General features: G+C 37.5%; 1 protein-coding gene across 1 annotated transcript in view; it reads right to left on the bottom strand.

Annotated features, from left to right (window-relative positions):
• Positions 1-19719, bottom strand: part of CSAD (cysteine sulfinic acid decarboxylase) — a 144009-nt gene that overhangs the window by 65359 nt on the left and 58931 nt on the right. The window contains exons 5-7 of the mRNA XM_053708322.1: positions 10251-10366; positions 8643-8722; positions 7285-7339 (exon numbers count right to left, since the gene is read on the bottom strand). Coding sequence (XP_053564297.1) covers positions 7285-7339; positions 8643-8722; positions 10251-10366 — 251 coding nt within the window. The remainder of the gene's footprint in view (positions 1-7284; positions 7340-8642; positions 8723-10250; positions 10367-19719) is intronic.

The raw sequence follows: 19719 nt of genomic DNA on the forward strand, positions 1-19719 counted from the left end.
AGCTTGTAGGGAGCTTGCAGGGTTAATTTTAGCTTTAGTGTAGAGATCAGCCTCCCACCTGACACATCACACCCCCTGATCCCTCCCAAACAGCTCTCTTCCATCCCCAACCCCACAATTGTCCCCGCCATCTTAAGTACTGGCAGAAAGTCTGCCAGTACTAAAATAAAAGCTATCTTTTATTATTTTATTATTTTTTTTTAGCATATTTACATATGCTGCTATGTAGGATCCCCCCTTAGCCCCCAACCTCCCTGATCCCCCCCCAAACAGCTCTCTAACCCCCCCCCTGCCTTATTGTGCGCCATATTGGGTACTGGCAGCTGTCTGCCAGTACCCAGTTTCAAATTAAAAACGGTTATGTTTATTTTTATTAAAAAAAACAACTAATTTCTGTAGTGTAGCTGCCCCCCCACAACCCCCAACCCCCAACCCTCTCCCAGATTACTAATTGTATTTATTTATACCATTTATACCCTCTCTCCCACTGAGTCTCTCCCACTATAATTGTTCCATAGTGTAGGGTTCCCACCCGCACACGCGCGCACCCGCCCGCGTGCACGCGCGCGCACCCGCTCCCGTGCACGCGCGCGCATTCTGGCACGCACCCCACACGCGATCCTGCCCCCCTCCTCCATTGATCGCCGCCCACCCGCCTCCCTTGGTAAGCTCCCACCCACCAACGAACACCGCGATCAATGGCCGATGCAGAGAGGGCCACAGAGTGGCTCTCTCTAAATCGAACTGCTCAAAACTGTTATTGCAGGATGCCTCAATATCGAGGCATCACTGCAATAACATGAAAGCGGCTGGAAGCGATCAGGATCGCTTCCAGGGCTTTCAAAGACCAACGACATACGGGGTACGTCCTTGGTCATTAACTGCATTTTTTTGCAGGACGTACCCCATACGTCGTTGGTCGTTAAGGGGTTAATGAGTTTTTTGGGTTCATTGAGAACATGGTTGTTGTTCAATAATAAAATTAATCCTCAAAAATACAACTTGCCTAATAATTCTGCACTCCCTGTATATTATATATATAATATATATGTATTATATATATATATATATATATATATATATATATATAAATATATGATATATATAGATATATATAAGATATATATAATATATATAGATATATAATATATATATATATATATATATAATATATATATATATATATAATATATATATATATATATATATATATATATATATATATATATATATATATATATATATATAAAATATATATACGGTATATATATATTATATATATATGATATATATATAATATATATATATATATAATATATATGATATATTATATATATGATATATATTATATATATATATTTAATAATGAATTTGAGGCAGCGAGAAGCCACACCCCAAGCCACACCCTCTCCACGCCCACTTAAAAAGTATCCAGGAATTTTCTGGGCAAAAGGTGGCAACCCTAGAAGGAGCTCAACAAAGTTATTCTACTTGAGATGATCGCTAACTTATTGAACGATCACTTCATATGGCTTGAGAGTGCATTCGCCGCAGATTGGGATAATGGAGGCGACACTACTAATCAGAGTAATGTGGACCCAGAAAACACACCTGTTGTATAGATGGTATCGACCAAGGAAGATGATAAGCTTTTTGCCAAACCGCAGGTTGTGATGCCTCAAACGGATGACCGCTATTTAGAAAGAGCATTTCTACCAATTAATCCAGAGCACCTCATGAAGATTGACGCAACAAACCTAACTACACAAATACAACTTGCGACTGTTCCATACTTCACTCCCATGAAGACTCCAAACCTATCTGCCCAGAAGAGCCAAAAAGATCATCACAGCACCTCATGTCGGCTGCACCGATATTGCAGATCGCCGTGCCGACAATAGAAGATGAATGGAGGATGTCCTGGGTGGCTCTCATCCTGGCCAGAAGCTTACCTCGCTCTGGAAACAACATTTAGGGCGACTCCAGTTTATGGCTGATCATCATGAGGAGACATATATTGATACATAGGCAAGCATATGTTTGTTCTTATAGTTACCCTTTGTATCTTAAACCCCACATGAGTGTACTGAGACCAGGTGTGGGTTAATAACCAACAAATGAGTGGATCGTAGGGGTGAGCAGTACACCTCTTCCAGCCTCCCACATATCTGGACACTTAATATTCGGACTCCCATACCCAAAACTGAGAACGTATGTAGACATTGATCCGCACTTATTAATTTTCTTGTAACACGAGTTTAATAGTGGCCCCTTTAATGTTTTGTTATGCACAAACTAGATAGTTTTTACCTTTTTTTTACTGTTCTTACTAGCTAGCGATAGGAACCACTCCAGCAGTTAAAATAGCGAACTACAGATCTCTCCTATTAGTGCAGCTATTTGAGGTTTTATTCCTGATATATGTTTGTTATAAGAACTGAACGATGGTCTTATGAATATATACAGGACAAACATATTTGTTTTTGCTCATTTAGAATACAACAATCTCACTCCAGTAACACATTATTTCAACCCCTCCAGCTTCCCTCATGAGGGCTTACTCCTTAATTTTCTTTATGGTGTTTTTTGGGTCTTGCTGCCTGCGGCCGGTACCGCAAGATTCTGTTATCATTGAGGAATAAGAAAGTGTTTTTACATCTGCACCCATGACTGTGATAGCTGGCCTACTAATAATTTAAATATAGAAGTTCCAATCTGCTCTCAGAATGGAATATAGAGTCATTGCTTAGGGTTTCCCTTTTCATCTTAGCTAGGTACACCCCTTAAGAAACCATAGGCATTACTATACAATGTGCACACCATACTAGATATACTGTTCCTCATCTTGATCTACACAACTTATAAATAAATAATCTTGGGTGATTAGCGTATGATTATTACTGAATGTACACATGCATCATATGATCTATATAATTATTGTAGAGTCGGACTGCTACCCACAGCCAGTTGTAAAGATATGCTCCTAATAGATAGAATCCTCAGTTATACTAACACTGTTTGATAGATAACTCCCTTTTCCCCTTCCATTCTAAATATATAGCAACATAATAAAATAAAATCTGAGGTCCCAACAATGAGATTCATAAGTGGTCTCCTCTATTTCAGATAGCCCTCTATAAACTTCATTACCCTATAAGATGTGAGGACAAAGGGAGGCCTCCTGAATAGTATAGAAGGCTTAGTTTTTTATTGGCATGTCTTTTCTTCTTAAATAGTTTTTTCTTTTACAGCAATTGTTTGTCTTACTAACTCTAAACCATATAGACAGAATACATCGCTCATTGCATATACACTTATAATATGCATTTAACCTATATTATCTATATTATGCATTTTGTTATAATAGTCATTGGTCATTACATATGCTTTTGTAATATGTAATTTAGATGATGTACCTGCGAGTTTTGCGTTACAGTGCGTTACGGCTTTTAATGCTGAAAAATGGCAATTCCAGCGTAATGGCCAGGAACGCATATTACGAGTCGTGTCGGTATAGCTATACCGCAAACATTTTAACCTATAACGCAACGTCCATTCCGCTCACAAAAATATGACGTTTTTGTGTGGGATTTTCATTGCGCCGGTATTACAGGTTGTGCGTTAAGGCTAAAAAGCTTGCTTTATGCTCTATACCGACACAATCCATACCACCATCTGAGAGCAGTAGTTATGGATTTTGGGAAGCAAAAATGTTTCACAAAACTCATAACTAAACTGTTACAAAGTACACTAACACCCATAAACTTCCTATTAACCCCTAAACCGCCACCCTCCCTCATCGCGAACACTATTTAAAACGTATTAACCCCTAATCTGCTGCCCACCCACATTGCAACTATTAAATAAACCTAACCCCTAATCTGCCGCCCACCCACATCGCCAATACTATTTACATATATTAGGCCCTAATCCGCCACTCCCCGTCATCGCCGCCACTATAATAAAGTTATTAACCCCTAAACCTCCGGCCTCCCACATTGCCACCACTATAATAAAGTTATTAACCTCTAAACCTCCGGCCTCCCACATCATCGCCACTAAATAAACCTATTAACCCCTAAACTTCCGGGCTCCCACATCGCCGCCACTAAATAAACCTATTAACCCCTAAACTGCCTGCCCCCACATCGCAAAACACTAAATTAAACTATTAACCCCTAAACCTAACATCCCCTAACTTTAAATTAAAATTACAATATTTTAAAATTAATAAAAATTTACCTGTGAAATAAAAATAAAGCTAACATTAAACTATAAATTAACCTAACATTAATATTCTAATAAAATAAAAAAAATACTACCAATTAAAAAATCTAAATGACAAATTAAAAAAAAACTAACACTACGAAAAAAAAGTAAAAATTTGACTTTTTATAAAAGGTCTGGGGGTCGATCCGATAAAAATCGTCGACCGCAAAAGTCAGCGACGCCAATATTTGCGCGGGTTTGGTATCACATATACGGCGTAACCTAGAAGTTACGCGCGTATATTTCTGCCGTCGCCCGTAGTTTTTTGGGCCATAGGCAGGTATACCAAACCCGCGCAGTTTGGTATCCAATATACAGCGTAAGGACTTACGTGGCGAAAATGGAGAAATCTTACTCCATTTTCACCTCGCCACAAAAAGCAGCCGTAAGAAGCCTTACGCTGAGTATTGGAGCCCCGTAACTCTCTAAACTAGCTGCTAAATAAAACCTAACACCTAACGCATGCGCAATGTCTATCTAACTGTCAACCGCGATCTGCTAAATAAAACCTAACACCTAACGCATGCGCAATGTCTATCTACCTGTCAACCGCGATCCCCCGCCGCAATCCCTAATAAAGTATTTAACCCCTAAACCGTCGCCATCTACATAAACTAACCCCCTACTGTGAGCCCCTAAAACCGCCACCATCTAACTGATCTATCCCCTACTGTGAGCCCCTAACACCGCCGCCATCTACCTTACCTACTCCCTAAAGTGAGCCCCTACCCTGCCGCTATCTATTTTAAAATTATTAACCCCTAATCTAATCCCCCTACCCCGCCGCCATCTATATTAAATTATTTAACCCCTAAAATACTAAACTATCCCTACCACTAAACCTAAGTCTAACCCTACAAATAGCCCTGAAAAGGGCTTTTTGCATGGCATTGCCCCAAAGTAACAGCTCTTTTGCCAGCCCTTAAAAGGGCTTTTTGCGGGGCATGCCCCAAAGAATTCAGCTCTTTTGCCAGCCCTTTTGGCGGGGCTTTGTCACAAAGTAAACTGCTCTTTTGCCTACAATCTACATCCCCCTACACCGCGGCCACCTATAATAAATGTATTAACCCCTAATCTAATCCCCCTACACCGCCGCCAGCTATATTAACTATATTAACCCTAATTATATTAGGGTTAATATAGTTAATATAGTTATTATATTATATATATTAACTATATTAACCCTAATTATATTAGGGTTAATATAGTTAATATCGTTATTATATTAGATATATATTAAGTATAATAACCCTATCTAACTCTAACATCCTAACTAAACTCTTATTAAAATAAATCTAATATTAATATTATTAATTAAAATATTCCTATTTAAATCTAAATACTTACCTATAAATAAAATATTAGGTAGCGGCAGCCTCCGGGAGCGGCGGTTTAGGGGTTAATACATATTTTATTGTTAGGATAGTGAGGAGAGATAGCGGATAGAGGGTTAGACGTGTCGGGCTATGTTAGGGAGGCGTGTTAGACAGTGCGGGTGATTTAGACTTTAGTCAGGTTTTGTAGGCGCTGGCAGTTTCTAACGTGCCGTAAGTCACTGGCGACGCCAGAAATTTGTACTTGCGCAGATTTCTGGACATCGCTGGTTTATCCGACTTACGGCACGTTAGCATCTGACGGCGCCGTATATGGGATAGCTCGAGTTGCGAGCTGAAACTGCGGGCGACGCGGATTCCCTCGCTTTCGCCGCAAACTACGCCGTATATCGGATCACGCCCCTGTTGTACATATATAGAGCAATCTATCAGTTAAAGGGACAGTCTACACCAGAATTGTTATTGTTTTAAAAGATAGCTAATCCCTTTATTAACCATTTCCCAGTTTTGCATAACCAACACAGTTATAATAATATAATTTTAACCTCTGTGATTATCTTGTATCTAAGCCTCTGCAAACTGCCCCTTTTTTCAGTTCTTTTGACAGACTTGCAGTCTAGCCAATCAGTGCCTGCTCCCAGATAACTTCTCGTGCACGAGCACAGTGTTATCTATATGAAATACGTGAACTAACACCCTCTAGTGGTGAAAAACTGTTAAAATGCAATCTGAAAGAGGTGGGCTTCAAGGTCTAAGAAATTAGCATATGAATCTCCTAGGTTAAGCTTTCAACTAAGAATACCAAGAGAACAAAGCAAAATTGGTGATAAAAGTAAATTGGAAAATTGTTTAAAATTACATGCTCTATCTGAATCATGAAAGTTTATTTTGGCCTAGACTGTCCCTTTAACTACTCACTTAACAGTCTTTTATACTCTGTGATATCTTAAGCTCATTAGCAGTGCCCTCTAAATATCCTTTATCCCTTAGAACTATCTCTATACATTACTGCAGTGATCACAGACTTTATGTTGGATAAAATAACCATAACTCTCACAATGGCTGGTGATATTGTGGTTGTTGCTGCACAGGACTGGCCTGGGATACAAAAGAAGCCAGGGCATTTTAAGTCAGACCAGTCCACTCCTTCCCACTTTGTTTTTTTTTTTAACCATAACTGTCAAGTATAATGTTCTAATTTGATTTACAAAAACATTTAAAGGGACAGTCTACTTAGGTAGAGCTTTTGGGAGGGAACATTGTGTGACCCCCACCAACCACCCTTGCACAGTCATCTACAGGTTGTCCAGTTTTTTTGTGGAGCTGGCAGCCCTAACCTGGGGAGGGGATAACTGTCCGTGACCTGGCTCATAGACTCAGCAAGGCAGTGAAAGGCAGAACTTTGCTGACCCTGCAACATGCACAAATAATAATTCTGGCAACTGAATGGGGCTAAGACAACCAGACTAATGCTCAGTCCGAGCCTCTTGCCACAGCACATTTTGCAGCAATATTGTGGTCTGCGAAATTGTCAAGCAACATTATGACCATTATGGTTACTACAGGAAATTGTATTCCTTTGCATGTATTGCAATCTATACTAGACTTTATTTTGGAGAAATATTTACATTTAAATGATTGTGTGATTATGTTATAATACAAAAATATTCTTAAATATCACCTTGGACTTTGATTCCATTATCTTTTCCTCTAAATCTTCAGGCATCATTTTCCCCCTAGAATTATAGAGAGAAAAGTCACATTTACTAAATTGTGGAATTTGGAACACAAGGGAAGAAACAGGGCATTGTGAAGAGAGTAGGCCATCTCTAATAAAATAGTATTTTAAAATAGTATATAGGAAAAACACATATGTTAAGCCATAAAAATATATTAAATATTATCAGGGCCCAGGGAAATACATTAATAATAATGTTTCATCTTATTATGTAGAGAAGTCCCAATGAGCATTTTTGCAAATTGAAGTGTATTGTAAAATACTTTTCATTGTATGTAAAACACACAAAATTGTGTTTAAAATAGTATTTTTATGCCAATCAGAATTGCTTAAAATTCTATAGATAGAGGAGGAACCATTAACCAGTTTAGAATACAGGTAGGATTTTGAAGCAAGAAGACCTGTTGTTGCAGGAGGAATAGCGTAATTACTTCAGCAATGCTTAAGTAGTTTTGTAATGTATTTTGTGTAAATTGTTTTATTAATCTTTAACTTAGAGGGTTAGGTGCTTTAGTCCACCCTCTATTTTATGCTGGGGTACGAGACCACATAGGAAGGGTTTGACTGGTGGAGTGTTGTCTCGGGTTAGTGTTCAGGGGTCGTATTGGGGGTGATTAAGGTGGAGGTCATGTGGGGTGTAATGGAGTTAAAGGGACACTAAAGTCCAAATTAAACTTTCATAATTCGGATAGAACATGCAAATTATACAACTTTCCAGTTTACTTTTGTTATCTAGTTTGCTTTCTACTCTTTTTATCCTTTGTTGAAGGGCAATTCACTACTGAGAGCTATCTGATGATTGATGGCTGGACATATATTCCTCTTCTTATTCTCTCACCAGATGTGTTCACCTATCTATATAATGTCGCTTTAAGAGGAGATTTGCATTAGAGGTAGTGGATAGTAACTAATGCTAATAATGATAAGGTTTGATTATCATAGTTAAAGTTAATGGCAGTGTGGGGTACAAGTCAGCAATTTTAGGTAATGGATGGGGTGGTGGTTAGAGTTAGGGTTAAATGCAGTGGTAAGGATTAAGGTCAGCACTGTTATGGTTAATTGCTTTGGGGTGCTACAGGACAGCTATTATTGGTAATGGTTAGGGTGGCATTTGTGAACTACTGCTTTTGATGTCTGTAGGTCACATACATGCTGTGAGAGCTGATATGGTCACATGACATATCACTGTTTTCCCCACTGTATCGTAGCCCTAACTCTCATATCTTCCTGACGACCCATAGTAATATAAATAAGCACAAAGGTTACCATAAGCCATAAATGAACACAGTGTATGATCTTACCTGTCAGTTGTTTTCACAAGGATAACGTTATCTGTTCCAATGCCTAGGAATGCTGCACCCTTCTGGACAGAATAATGACTCTATAGAGAAATAGTGTGAGGTACAAGTTACAGGAGCTTTTGTGCTCACCTTCACTGTAAGCTTTGAGTGGTTGATCTATATACAATCGATACAAGTGCTGATAAATCAGTTTTAAAATTGAATTGCATAAAGAGGGTTTAATCACTGTTTTTGTGTTAATGGTACCTAGGGATTTAAATTACTACTCTCTTTTGTTACTGGCACCAGAGGTTTCTCCAGTAACCGTATATAGGGTGCACACAGTAAAATGCAGAGGGGCATTAATAATTCCCAGCGCCAAGTTGGTTCATACTGATTCATATGAATATGAGTCAGTTATCTGTATTCATCTCAAAAGATGGAATTGTTTCTAGATTACTGCATGTTGCTTGCATTTGCACAGTGTTAATTTCGTCAACTAAAACTAGACTAAAATGAGTGTAAAACTAAAGAAATTCTGATGTCTAAAATACGACTAAAACTAAAATGGCATTTTAGTCAAAAGACTACGACTAAAACTAAATCAAAATGACATTTTAGTCAAAAGACTATGACTAAAATTAAATCAAATTTGCTGACAAAAACATTTTATGCAAGGTGTTATCAATCCATATCTAATTACTGCTCTTTTGTCAAATTTTCAAAACTTAATTTTATTAAATTTTAAGATAAAGACATGTTATATACCACAACAGTTAAATCTGTTAAATCTGTATTGCATGTTCAAACCTTAATAACATAAATAAAAACAGGTTAATAAACCTTTACTCCAGGAGTATATAATGAGTTTGGAAGTTCTAGAGCAGTGCTAATATCGTTGCCGAATTTTTTTTAAATCTGTGAACAATCAATTGATTCTTCCTATAGAAATAAGCATAAAAGATGAGTATGCGTTTAAGTTATGCTGTGCCTGTGCTAGCTGCAGAAACATTTTGTTGTGTTGAGAGTTACTTGATACTTGTTTTAATTATTAACAGAGAACTGTTAAAGTTTTTATATTGGGTAATATGTGCAATACAGCCAATACAGTTTACAGTTTAGTATTTTTATATTTTAAGAAGTTTCCCTTCTGTTTGTTTATGAAACTTGGTTTTGTTTAATTTTAAGTTTAATTAAGATGTTATATATCACAACGGCTAAATCTGTGTCTGTATTGCATGTTTAAACCTTAATACTATAAATAATAACAGGTGTTATGTTTACTACTGGAGTATATAATCAGTTTGCAAATTATAGAGAAATGCTTAAATAATGCATTACACTTTAACTAAACCCCTTAGATTTTAGTCAACTAAAATCTACTGGAGATTCAGTCGACTAAAACTAGACTAAAACTAAAACAATTAAGATGACTAAAATACGACTAAAACTAAAATAGCATTTTAGTCAAAAGGCTAAAACTAAGACTAAATCAAAATTTTCCCTCAAAATTAACACTGCATTTGCACCATCTTCTATTCCATAGCATCATCTAGTTCCCTTTTCTAATGGGTGCATATTTTGTAGTAGTTATCAGAAAACAAAGTATAGTCTCCATAATCCTCTCACCTCCTGTGATGTGAAAACCACCAGCCTTGGAAGTGCGCCGAGTCCCTTTTCTTTGCAATATGGAAATTTTGAATATCGGGCTACGTTCATTGCATACATATTTGAGAGGGAACCTCCTGCAGAAAACAATTAATTTATCACCTGAGGAAGGAGCTTGTGCCTGAAACGCGTAGTAGTAACATATACACAAGTCTAGCCAGGCACGTGTTTTCAGCTTTCGCTCAGTACCTGCAGAAGTTGAACTATTGATTTTTCTGCTGTTTTAATGTTTGCTTGTTACTAATATATATTAGAAGGTGACAGTCTAACGGCGCTGACTTGAGGACCTAAGCTCCTATATACAATGGGTCTCTAGTTACCCATAGATAAGATAAGAACAGACCAGTGATATGTGTAAGGAGCGCCTAAAATAACATAAAGGCCAGGTAAAGTGAAATTCAATATGATAAAAAGTTTAACAGCAATGTGCTAGAATTAATTAAAATTGTATGTCAGATATATTTAATAGTGCATAAAGCAACAACAATCAATAGCATAAATTAGAGCAAATTAAAACAAAGTACATGGATCCATAGTACTGGCTAAGAAACAATACACAATATAAGCTGATATAAAATAAGCTAATACAAAGTGCAACTGAATTATGGGAAAATACAGGCAATGTGAAACAAGATAAAATACAGGATAAAATTCAAAATATAAAAACAAATATGATTATGAGCAAAATTGTCTGTGGTATGGCCCATGGGGGCAAGGGGCACAATAAATAATGTATAATGTCAAGAAAAAATATATTATATTATGTGTCCAAAAAAGAGATAATCCAATCAGTGAAATCCAAAGAAAAAAATGGAGTCCAAAAAAATCCAAAACAGTGTAAGTGGGGTCTGTGTGTACAACTGAAAAAAGGATAAGTGATTCCTAGTGTTCCAAATCACAGTGATCCAAAGTATGTCAAAATGTTCCTAGTGTTCCAAAATAAGTGATCCAACTAATCCAAAAGGAGGGGGGTGAATCCTCCAAAATGAAGAAAAAGTAAAAAAACTGAAGCAAAAGACTGTGCTGTGATCAACTCCAAGATGGTGGAAAGTGCCAAAGAATATAAAAATATATAAATAAATACCAAACAATAATAAAAAATAGTAAAAATATCAAAAAAGATAGTGAGAAAAAAGTAAAAATAAAAATCAGTAGTAGATGATGATGACCAATGTAGATACAATCAATAATAAACAAATAACTCCATAACCTGTGAAAAAAAGAAAAGGTACAACATAGAGCAGTATTGTTTACAATAAACTCTAGATAATAGGAATATAGCTCACCATATATGCCAACGCGTTTCGGCCCACCAATAGGGCCTTTTTCAAGACTGATATATGGTAGGTGAGGATGCTACTTTTATACCTAAATATCTATACATAATGGCGCCAAATTTACCAAAAATTGCGCCAAAAAGGGTGACCCCATGAACCGGAAGTGGTTGCTGTAACCGGATATGGGGATGTGCCCTAATATCCCTTAAATGTTCTATGCATTTACTATTGTGTGATTAATGCTAATATATAAATGTCACTTTAAATATAAATCGTTGGTTTCCTGTGTCCTTATTGTTAAATCCACTTGTGGCCATTAGGTGTTATATCGGACCCTTACCGCTAATATCTATGAAACTGGAAGTGCGGTATCAGCGCTAAACCGGAACTAGGCAGAAACCAGAAGTCTATTGGTTTCGCCGATACCGGAAGTGGGGGTAGAAGCCAGATGTAGTCATGTTGTTGATACATCCGGAATGATTTCGGTGATTAGAGGGTTGGAAGTTAGAAAGGCAATAGGTTAACCGGAATTGGAGTGTCAAAAGGTCCGGGAGAGATAATTTCATTTTAAATGCGATATGGGTAATCGCTTGAAGGGATGACATACTACTGCAAGCTTATGCTCTCACTATAGCCTGTGATGGATAATGGGCTATCATATATTGAAACAATATGCAAAATGTAAAATGTATATATATAAAATGGATATGTGGATATAGAGAATCAATCTATATATAACCTATGAGAATGTGAATAAAGGAATATCAATAATTGTGACCATATGTTGAAAAAGTTAAAAACTTTAAAAACTTTCCAAATATAATTCATATAAAAACTTTGGCTAAAGGGGGAGGGGAGTACATATACCAAGAGGGGTATATCAGAAATTAGAGACTTTAGATAATTTTGGTCTATCAAAAATGTATATCGGGAAGATTATGAAAACTATTTTTATATACTGGTTAATTGGGAATTTTATTCGAAGTACAGCAAGTGCCTCTCCCGAGGGACTCGGATATAAAGAACCCCACTCTGAGTGTGACCTCAGAGTAGTGTTGATATATCGCCAAGAGTGGGTAACAGAGGTGTATCATAAAACAGGTGACGTATATTGTCCCTTTTTGTGCTAAACCAATATAGAGTATATCAGGATGTGTCTATAATATATCTTCCTAGACATATAAAAAGATTTAAAAAGATTTTAAAAAAGTTTTTAGCTGTTGTCCATAATTCCAGACTGCTAGACAGGAAAAGATACGGATATGGAAGGGAAAATCAAAACATCAATAGAAATTGGTAAAAATTGATAAAAGTTTATAAAAAAATTATAAAAATTAGTCAAAATTGTGCATGTGGGCATATATGAAAGGGATTGGTTCAAAAGTAGCCCATCTACTAGCTGATGTTTCTAGAGGTGTAGTTAGTCCCTTATGTATATTCATATTAGTGACCCAGTAACTATTAGGTGGAAGTGTGTTAAATTTCCATATGATATATCCTGTGATATATGTCTGATTGGTAATTGTAAAGAGACTAAGTGGAAACTGATAGGGACCGGCTGATAGGAGAAGTATCCAGGTAGGAATAAATGTCTTTATCCTACAGAGGTATGATGATGTATTCAAAGTCTGTTATATCCAGTTTAATAGCTTCATTTATTTCAGATTTAGTAGGTGTGACAGGTCTTCTTTATTATTGAGGCCCTTTGGGTAAAGACAGTCAATTTCGTAGATCCATTTGGATTCTGTTATAAGTAGTTTTTTCTCGTAATCACCACCTCTCCAATTGGGTTTCACCAATTGTATCCCATAGTAACTTAGATCTTTGAGGTTACTACTATGGTGAATGGTGAAATGTCTGTACATGGCGGTTTCTGTATTCCCGTGTTCAACTTGTAAAATGTGTTCTCTTATTCTGTCTCTCAATAACCTTGAAGTCTGACCTACATATTGCAGTCCACAGCTGCATTGGACTATGTATATGACCCCTTTACTGTTACATTTTATGAGGTCTTTAATTTGGTGTTCCGTCCCTGAATTGTTAGATTTGAATTTGTTGATCTTGAGACCTCTCCTGCATGCCTTGCAGCTTATGCACGGATAAAAACCTTTAACTTTGTTGCCAAATACATCTTGGATTCCCATAGACCCTGATCGTGGGATACTTGGTGACAGCATATTTTTTAAATTGTCTGATCTTCTATAGATGAATTTGGGTTTATTCTCTAGTGCTTCTCCTATGGTGTCATCATTTTTCAATAGTGGCCAGTTCTTCTCAATAATCTTCTCTATTAGATGGCGATTTTCACTGTATTGTGTGATGAATGCTACATCGATGGAGTTCTTATCATCCATAGTTCTGATCCTCTTATCTTTGTATTGAAGAAGTTCCTTGCGATCTCTTTTTCTGATTTCCTCGATGTCTCTGTCTATTTTCTCTTCTTCACAGCCTCTTTCTAGGAAACGAGCTTTGATAGTCTCAGCTTGTTTTTCCCATAGTTCAGGGTCAGAGCAGTTCTTCTTGAGTCTAAGTAGTTGGCCCTTGGGGATGTTCTGTTTCCACTTAGTGTGATGGCAGCCATTGATGTGTATATAGTTACTACAATCGACAGGTTTAAAATATGTCAAAGTCTTTATTTTATTGTCTTCAACTGTAATCCTTAGATCCAAGAATGTAATCTCTGAGCTGCTTATTTCGTAGGTAAATTGAAGGTTGTGGATATTATTGTTCATAACTCCAATGGTGTATTCCAAATCTTCTCTCGTACCCTTCCATATCATTAAGATGTCGTCTATGTATCGATGGTAGGAGACCAGGTCCGCGCCCGCTGGACATGATTCCCAGAAGATCATTTCCCATTTTCCCATATATAGGTTGGCATAGCTGGGCGCGAACCTGGTCCCCATGGCTGTACCGCACAGTTGTTTATAAAAGGTGCCATTGTGGTTGAAATAATTGTGCGTTAAGATATAGGATATCCCATCGAGAATGAATTTCCTCTGATTATCTGGAAGGTTGATGTCTTTGTTGAGAAAATACTCTACCGCCTCTACACCTCCTTCGTGTGGTATGTAGAGGGAGGCCACGTCACAGGTGACCAATAGATACCCTTCTTCCCACCTGATGTTGTCCAGAATGTTCAGTACCTGTGTGGAATCACGTATGTAGGAAGGTAGAGTTATGACGTATTTCTGTAGGTTCTTGTCTAGATACTCTGATAGGTTACTTGACAAAGAACCAATGCCAGAAATAATAGGTCTACCTGGTGGTTGATGGAGTGACTTGTGGATCTTGGGTAAGTAATAGAATACCGGAGTGATGGGAAATTTGATTCCTATATATCGGAATTCTTTGTTGTTTAATATCTCCTTCTCATGAGCATCTCCCAAGATTCGGTCAATCTCTTCCTTGAACTGAGCCACAGGATTGTGCCTCAGGACTTCATACGTATCTTGATCAGACAATATCCTTGTACATTCTGTAGTCTACCTTATCCAAGACTACGATGCCCCCTCCCTTATCCGCAGGTTAAATCACCAGATCTTTGTTCTTCTCCAAAGTTCTGATGGTGTGGATTTGGTTTCTAGATAGGTTATGTTTGTGTTTGGTCAACTTGCTGTGACTGATATTTTTCAGTTCGTTGCACACTATAGTTTCAAATGCCTCAATCGCGCTTCCTTTACTTGCTGTCGGATAAAATGTGGATTTGGGCTTGAGATCTGTGTGTTGATATTGGTTGATGCTAGACTGTGTGTCGTTCATGGGACCTCTCTGTTGGTATTCTAGAGGTGACCTCATGAAATGTCGTTTTAACGTTAATTTCCTCACAAATTCCTTAACGTTAATAAACGTCTCAAATTTATTGAGACCCTTTGAGGGGGCAAATGAGAGCCCATAGTTCAGGATCGACTTCTCCTGTTCCGATAAAGTAGTAGAACTGAGGTGATATATCCCTTTGAACGTACTGTTTGCATCCGTCGTTGTGGTATCTACCTGTGTCTTGTTGCCATTCACTCTTTTTCCGCCTCTCTTCCCTCTATGGTTTTTCTTTTTTCGTTTGGGATCTGAGGGTCGTCTGGATTCGACATCTTTCTTTTTGTAGATACTCTTTCCAGTTCCTTGGTGGTCTTCTGATGTAGTTCTAAAAAATGATTTCTGGAGTTGGAGGCTGTGGGGCTATCGTCCGAGTCCTTGAAGCTTACTCTGTTAGTGATGTTCTTATTCCCTTGCAGACGTTCTATCTGTGGGGTTTGCCAATTAATGGGTTCATCGTGAGGTGCTGTGTTCCTGGTATTCGATGCATCCCTCTGATACTTTGGGTCTTGATTGTGGAAATAGTGGTTTTGATTGTCATTGAACCTTGCCTCTTGTTTATCATTCCATGAGTGGTGTTGGTATCTGTTTCCATAAGTAGGTCTTTCGTTCCTGTTCCATCTTGGAGATTGATTGAACCTTTGGGTGGGTCTGTAGTCATGGTTCCATCTTGGGGACTGGTTATATCCATAAGTGGACCTATTCCCTTGGTTCCATCTTGGGGGTTGGAAGTTATCTCTTCGGTGGTAGGGTCTTTCGTAGTTAGAATGAAAATGGTCCCTATTTGGTCTCCCTTCATAGCTCTGTTGATAGTATTCCCTACTTTGTTGTCTCCTCCTATAATGGGGGTGGTTGTTTCTATTCTCCTCCCAATGGTCTCTTATTCTATTTTGACGGTTGGTGTTCCATGGACTCCTATTCGGGTGTCTATTCAGATTCAGATTTTTTCCATCTTAACCCCCACTAGGATGTGTGTAAGATGGTCTGGGGTCATAGTGGTGATAGGTTTCCCTCTAGTTATTTGGTTCATAGTAAGAATTATCTCCTCCATAGGTGTGTGGTTGTCGTCTATCTTTTTTGTATGTTACTGTAGTCCATCCCCCCTCATTATTCGTTTGTACGCTATTACTAAAACTAGTAGACTGAGGGTCTTCTATGCTCTGTTCATTGTTATTAATATTATTCTCATTGTCCCTATTATTTAAAAGTTGAAGTTCCCTGTTAAGTTTCTTGCTCTTTTTCAGTGTGATATCTTCCCTAATCTTTGTGATTTTCTTATCAAGGTTCTCTTTCTTGTCTAAGATATCCTGGGTCTCGATGACTAGTCCATCTGGTCCTATCAGTTCATCTTCGTTCTTTTTAATATCTATGTCTACCTGTTGTAGCATTGCTTCCCTGTGTTCTATGATAGCTTGCATAAGTGACCTAGATGCTGTAATTAGTGTTTCTGCCCATTTTTTATTAAAGACTGGATTCTCAGTCTGAAAGGCACAATCTTTCCTAACAACTAGTCCTTTCGGAATGATGTTAAGGTCCAAGCATTTTCTTAGGAAAGTGATCTCTGCCTTGTATTTGACTTCTTGAATAAGAAGTTTCTCCAGATTTTTAAAAATGGAGTTATAGTCGGCTCTGTCTGAACCATCTGGATTTACAGAGGATATATTTATGTCAAGTGTTATATCTTTCCTCATGGAATGTGTGATGTTAAACATGATGTGGTGTTGATAAATGGGTGTCAGTGAATAGAATACAGAGAAAGCTGCCGCAAGATATACTAGAGAGGCCAAGAATAAGATTAGGGACAATATACGTCACTTGTTTTATGATACACCTCTGTTACCCACTCTTGGCGATATATCAACACTACTCTGAGGTCACACTCAGAGTGGGGTTCTTTATATCCGAGTCCCTCGGGAGAGGCACTTGCTGTACTTCGAATAAAATTCCCAATTAACCAGTATATAAAAATAGTTTTCATAATCTTCCCGATATACATTTTTGATAGACCAAAATTATCTAAAGTCTCTAATTTCTGATATACCCCTCTTGGTATATGTACTCCCCTCCCCCTTTAGCCAAAGTTTTTATATGAATTATATTTGGAAAGTTTTTAAAGTTTTTAACTTGGTCACAATTATTGATATTCCTTTATTCACATTCTCATAGGTTATATATAGATTGATTCTCTATATCCACATATCCATTTTATATATATACATTTTACATTTTGCATATTGTTTCAATATATGATAGCCCATTATCCATCACAGGCTATAGTGAGAGCATAAGCTCGCAGTAGTATGTTATCCCTTCAAGCGATTACCCATATCGCATCTAAAATGAAATTATCTCTCCCGGACCTTTTGACACTCCAATTCCGGTTAACCTATTGCCTTTCTAACTTCCAACCCTCTAATCACCGAAATCATTCCGGATGTATCAACAACATGACTACATCCGGCTTCTACCCCCACTTCCGGTATCGGCGAAACCAATAGACTTCTGGTTTCTGCCTAGTTCCGGTTTAGCGCTGATACCGCACTTCCGGTTTCATAGATATTAGCGGTAAGGGTCCGATATAACACCTAATGGCTACAAGTGGATTTAACAATAAGGACACAGGAAACCAACGATTTATATTTAAAGTGACATTTATATATTAGCATTAATCACACAATAGTAAGTGCATAGAACATTTAAGGGATATTAGGGCACATCCCCATATCCGGTTACAGCAACCACTTCCGGTTCATGGAGTCACCCTTTTTGGCGCAATTTTTGGTAAATTTGGCGCCATTATGTATAGATATTTAGGTATAAAAGTAGCATCCTCATCTACCATATATCAGTCTTGAAAAAGGCCCTATTGGTGGGCCGAAACACGTTGGCATATATGGTGAGCTATATTCCTATTATCTAGAGTTTATTGTAAACAATACTGCTCTATGTTGTACCTTTTCTTTTTTTCACAGGTTATGGAGTTATTTGTTTATTATTGATTTTATCTACATTGGTCATCATCATCTACTACTGATTTTTATTTTTACTTTTTTCTCACTATCTTTTTTGATATTTTTACTATTTTTTATTATTGTTTGGTATTTATTTATATATTTTTATATTCTTTGGCACTTTCCACCATCTTGGAGTTGATCACAGCACAGTCTTTTGCTTCAGTTTTTTTACTTTTTCCTCATTTTGGAGGATTCACCCCCCTCCTTTTGGATTAGTTGGATCACTTATTTTGGAACACTAGGAACATGTTGACATACTTTGGATCACTGTGATTTGGAACACTAGGAATCACTTATCCTTTTTTCAGTTGTACACACAGACCCCACTTACACTGTTTTGGATTTTTTTGGACTCCATTTTTTTCTTTGGATTTCACTGATTGGATTATCTCTTTTTTGGACACATAATATAATATAATATATTTTTTCTTGACATTATACATTATTTATTGTGCCCCTTGCCCCCAAGGGCCATACCACAGACAACAATTTTGCTCATAATCATATTTGTTTTTATATTTTGAATTTTATCCTGTATTTTATCTTGTTTCACATTGCCTGTATTTTCCCATAATTCAATTGCACTTTGTATTAGCTTATTTTATATCAGCTTATATTGTGTATTGTTTTTTAGCCAGTACTATGGATCCATGTACTTTTGTTTTAATTTGCTCTAATTTATGCTATTGATTGTTGTTGCTTTATGCACTATTAAATATATCTGACATACAATTTTAATTAATTCTAGCACATTGCTGTTAGACTTTTTATCATATCGAATTTCACTTGACCTGGCCTTTATTTTATTTTAGGCGCTCCTTACACATATCACTGGTCTGTTACTAATATATATATTTGGAATTGCATATTGTACATACCGCGGAGTACTAACTTGACACTGCATATTGTTTATATTACAGAGTACTAATTCAGATACGCCATTTGGCGTCCCCTAGATAGTATTGATTTTTTTCAAACCTATGCAGTAGTTGATATTCGTTTGATACATATCATATATTTAACCCCTTAACGACCGAGGACGTGCAGGGTACGTCCTCAAAAAAAAGGCAGTTAATGCCTGAGAACGTACCCTGCACGTCCTCGGTGTGGAAAGCAGCTGGAAGCGATCCTGCTCGCTTCCAGCTGCTTTCCGGTTATTGCAGTGATGCCTCGATATGGAGGCATCCTGCAATAACATTTTTAAGCCATCCGGTGCAGAGAGAGCCACTCTGTGGCCCTCTCTGCACCGGAGATCGTGGCTTACAGTGCGTTGGTGGGTGGGAGCCGAACCGGGAGGCGGGTGGCGGCCATCGATGGCCCTCGTGA

The sequence above is a fragment of the Bombina bombina genome, chromosome 3 (genome assembly GCF_027579735.1).
Source record: "Bombina bombina isolate aBomBom1 chromosome 3, aBomBom1.pri, whole genome shotgun sequence".
Lineage (NCBI taxonomy): Eukaryota > Metazoa > Chordata > Amphibia > Anura > Bombinatoridae > Bombina > Bombina bombina.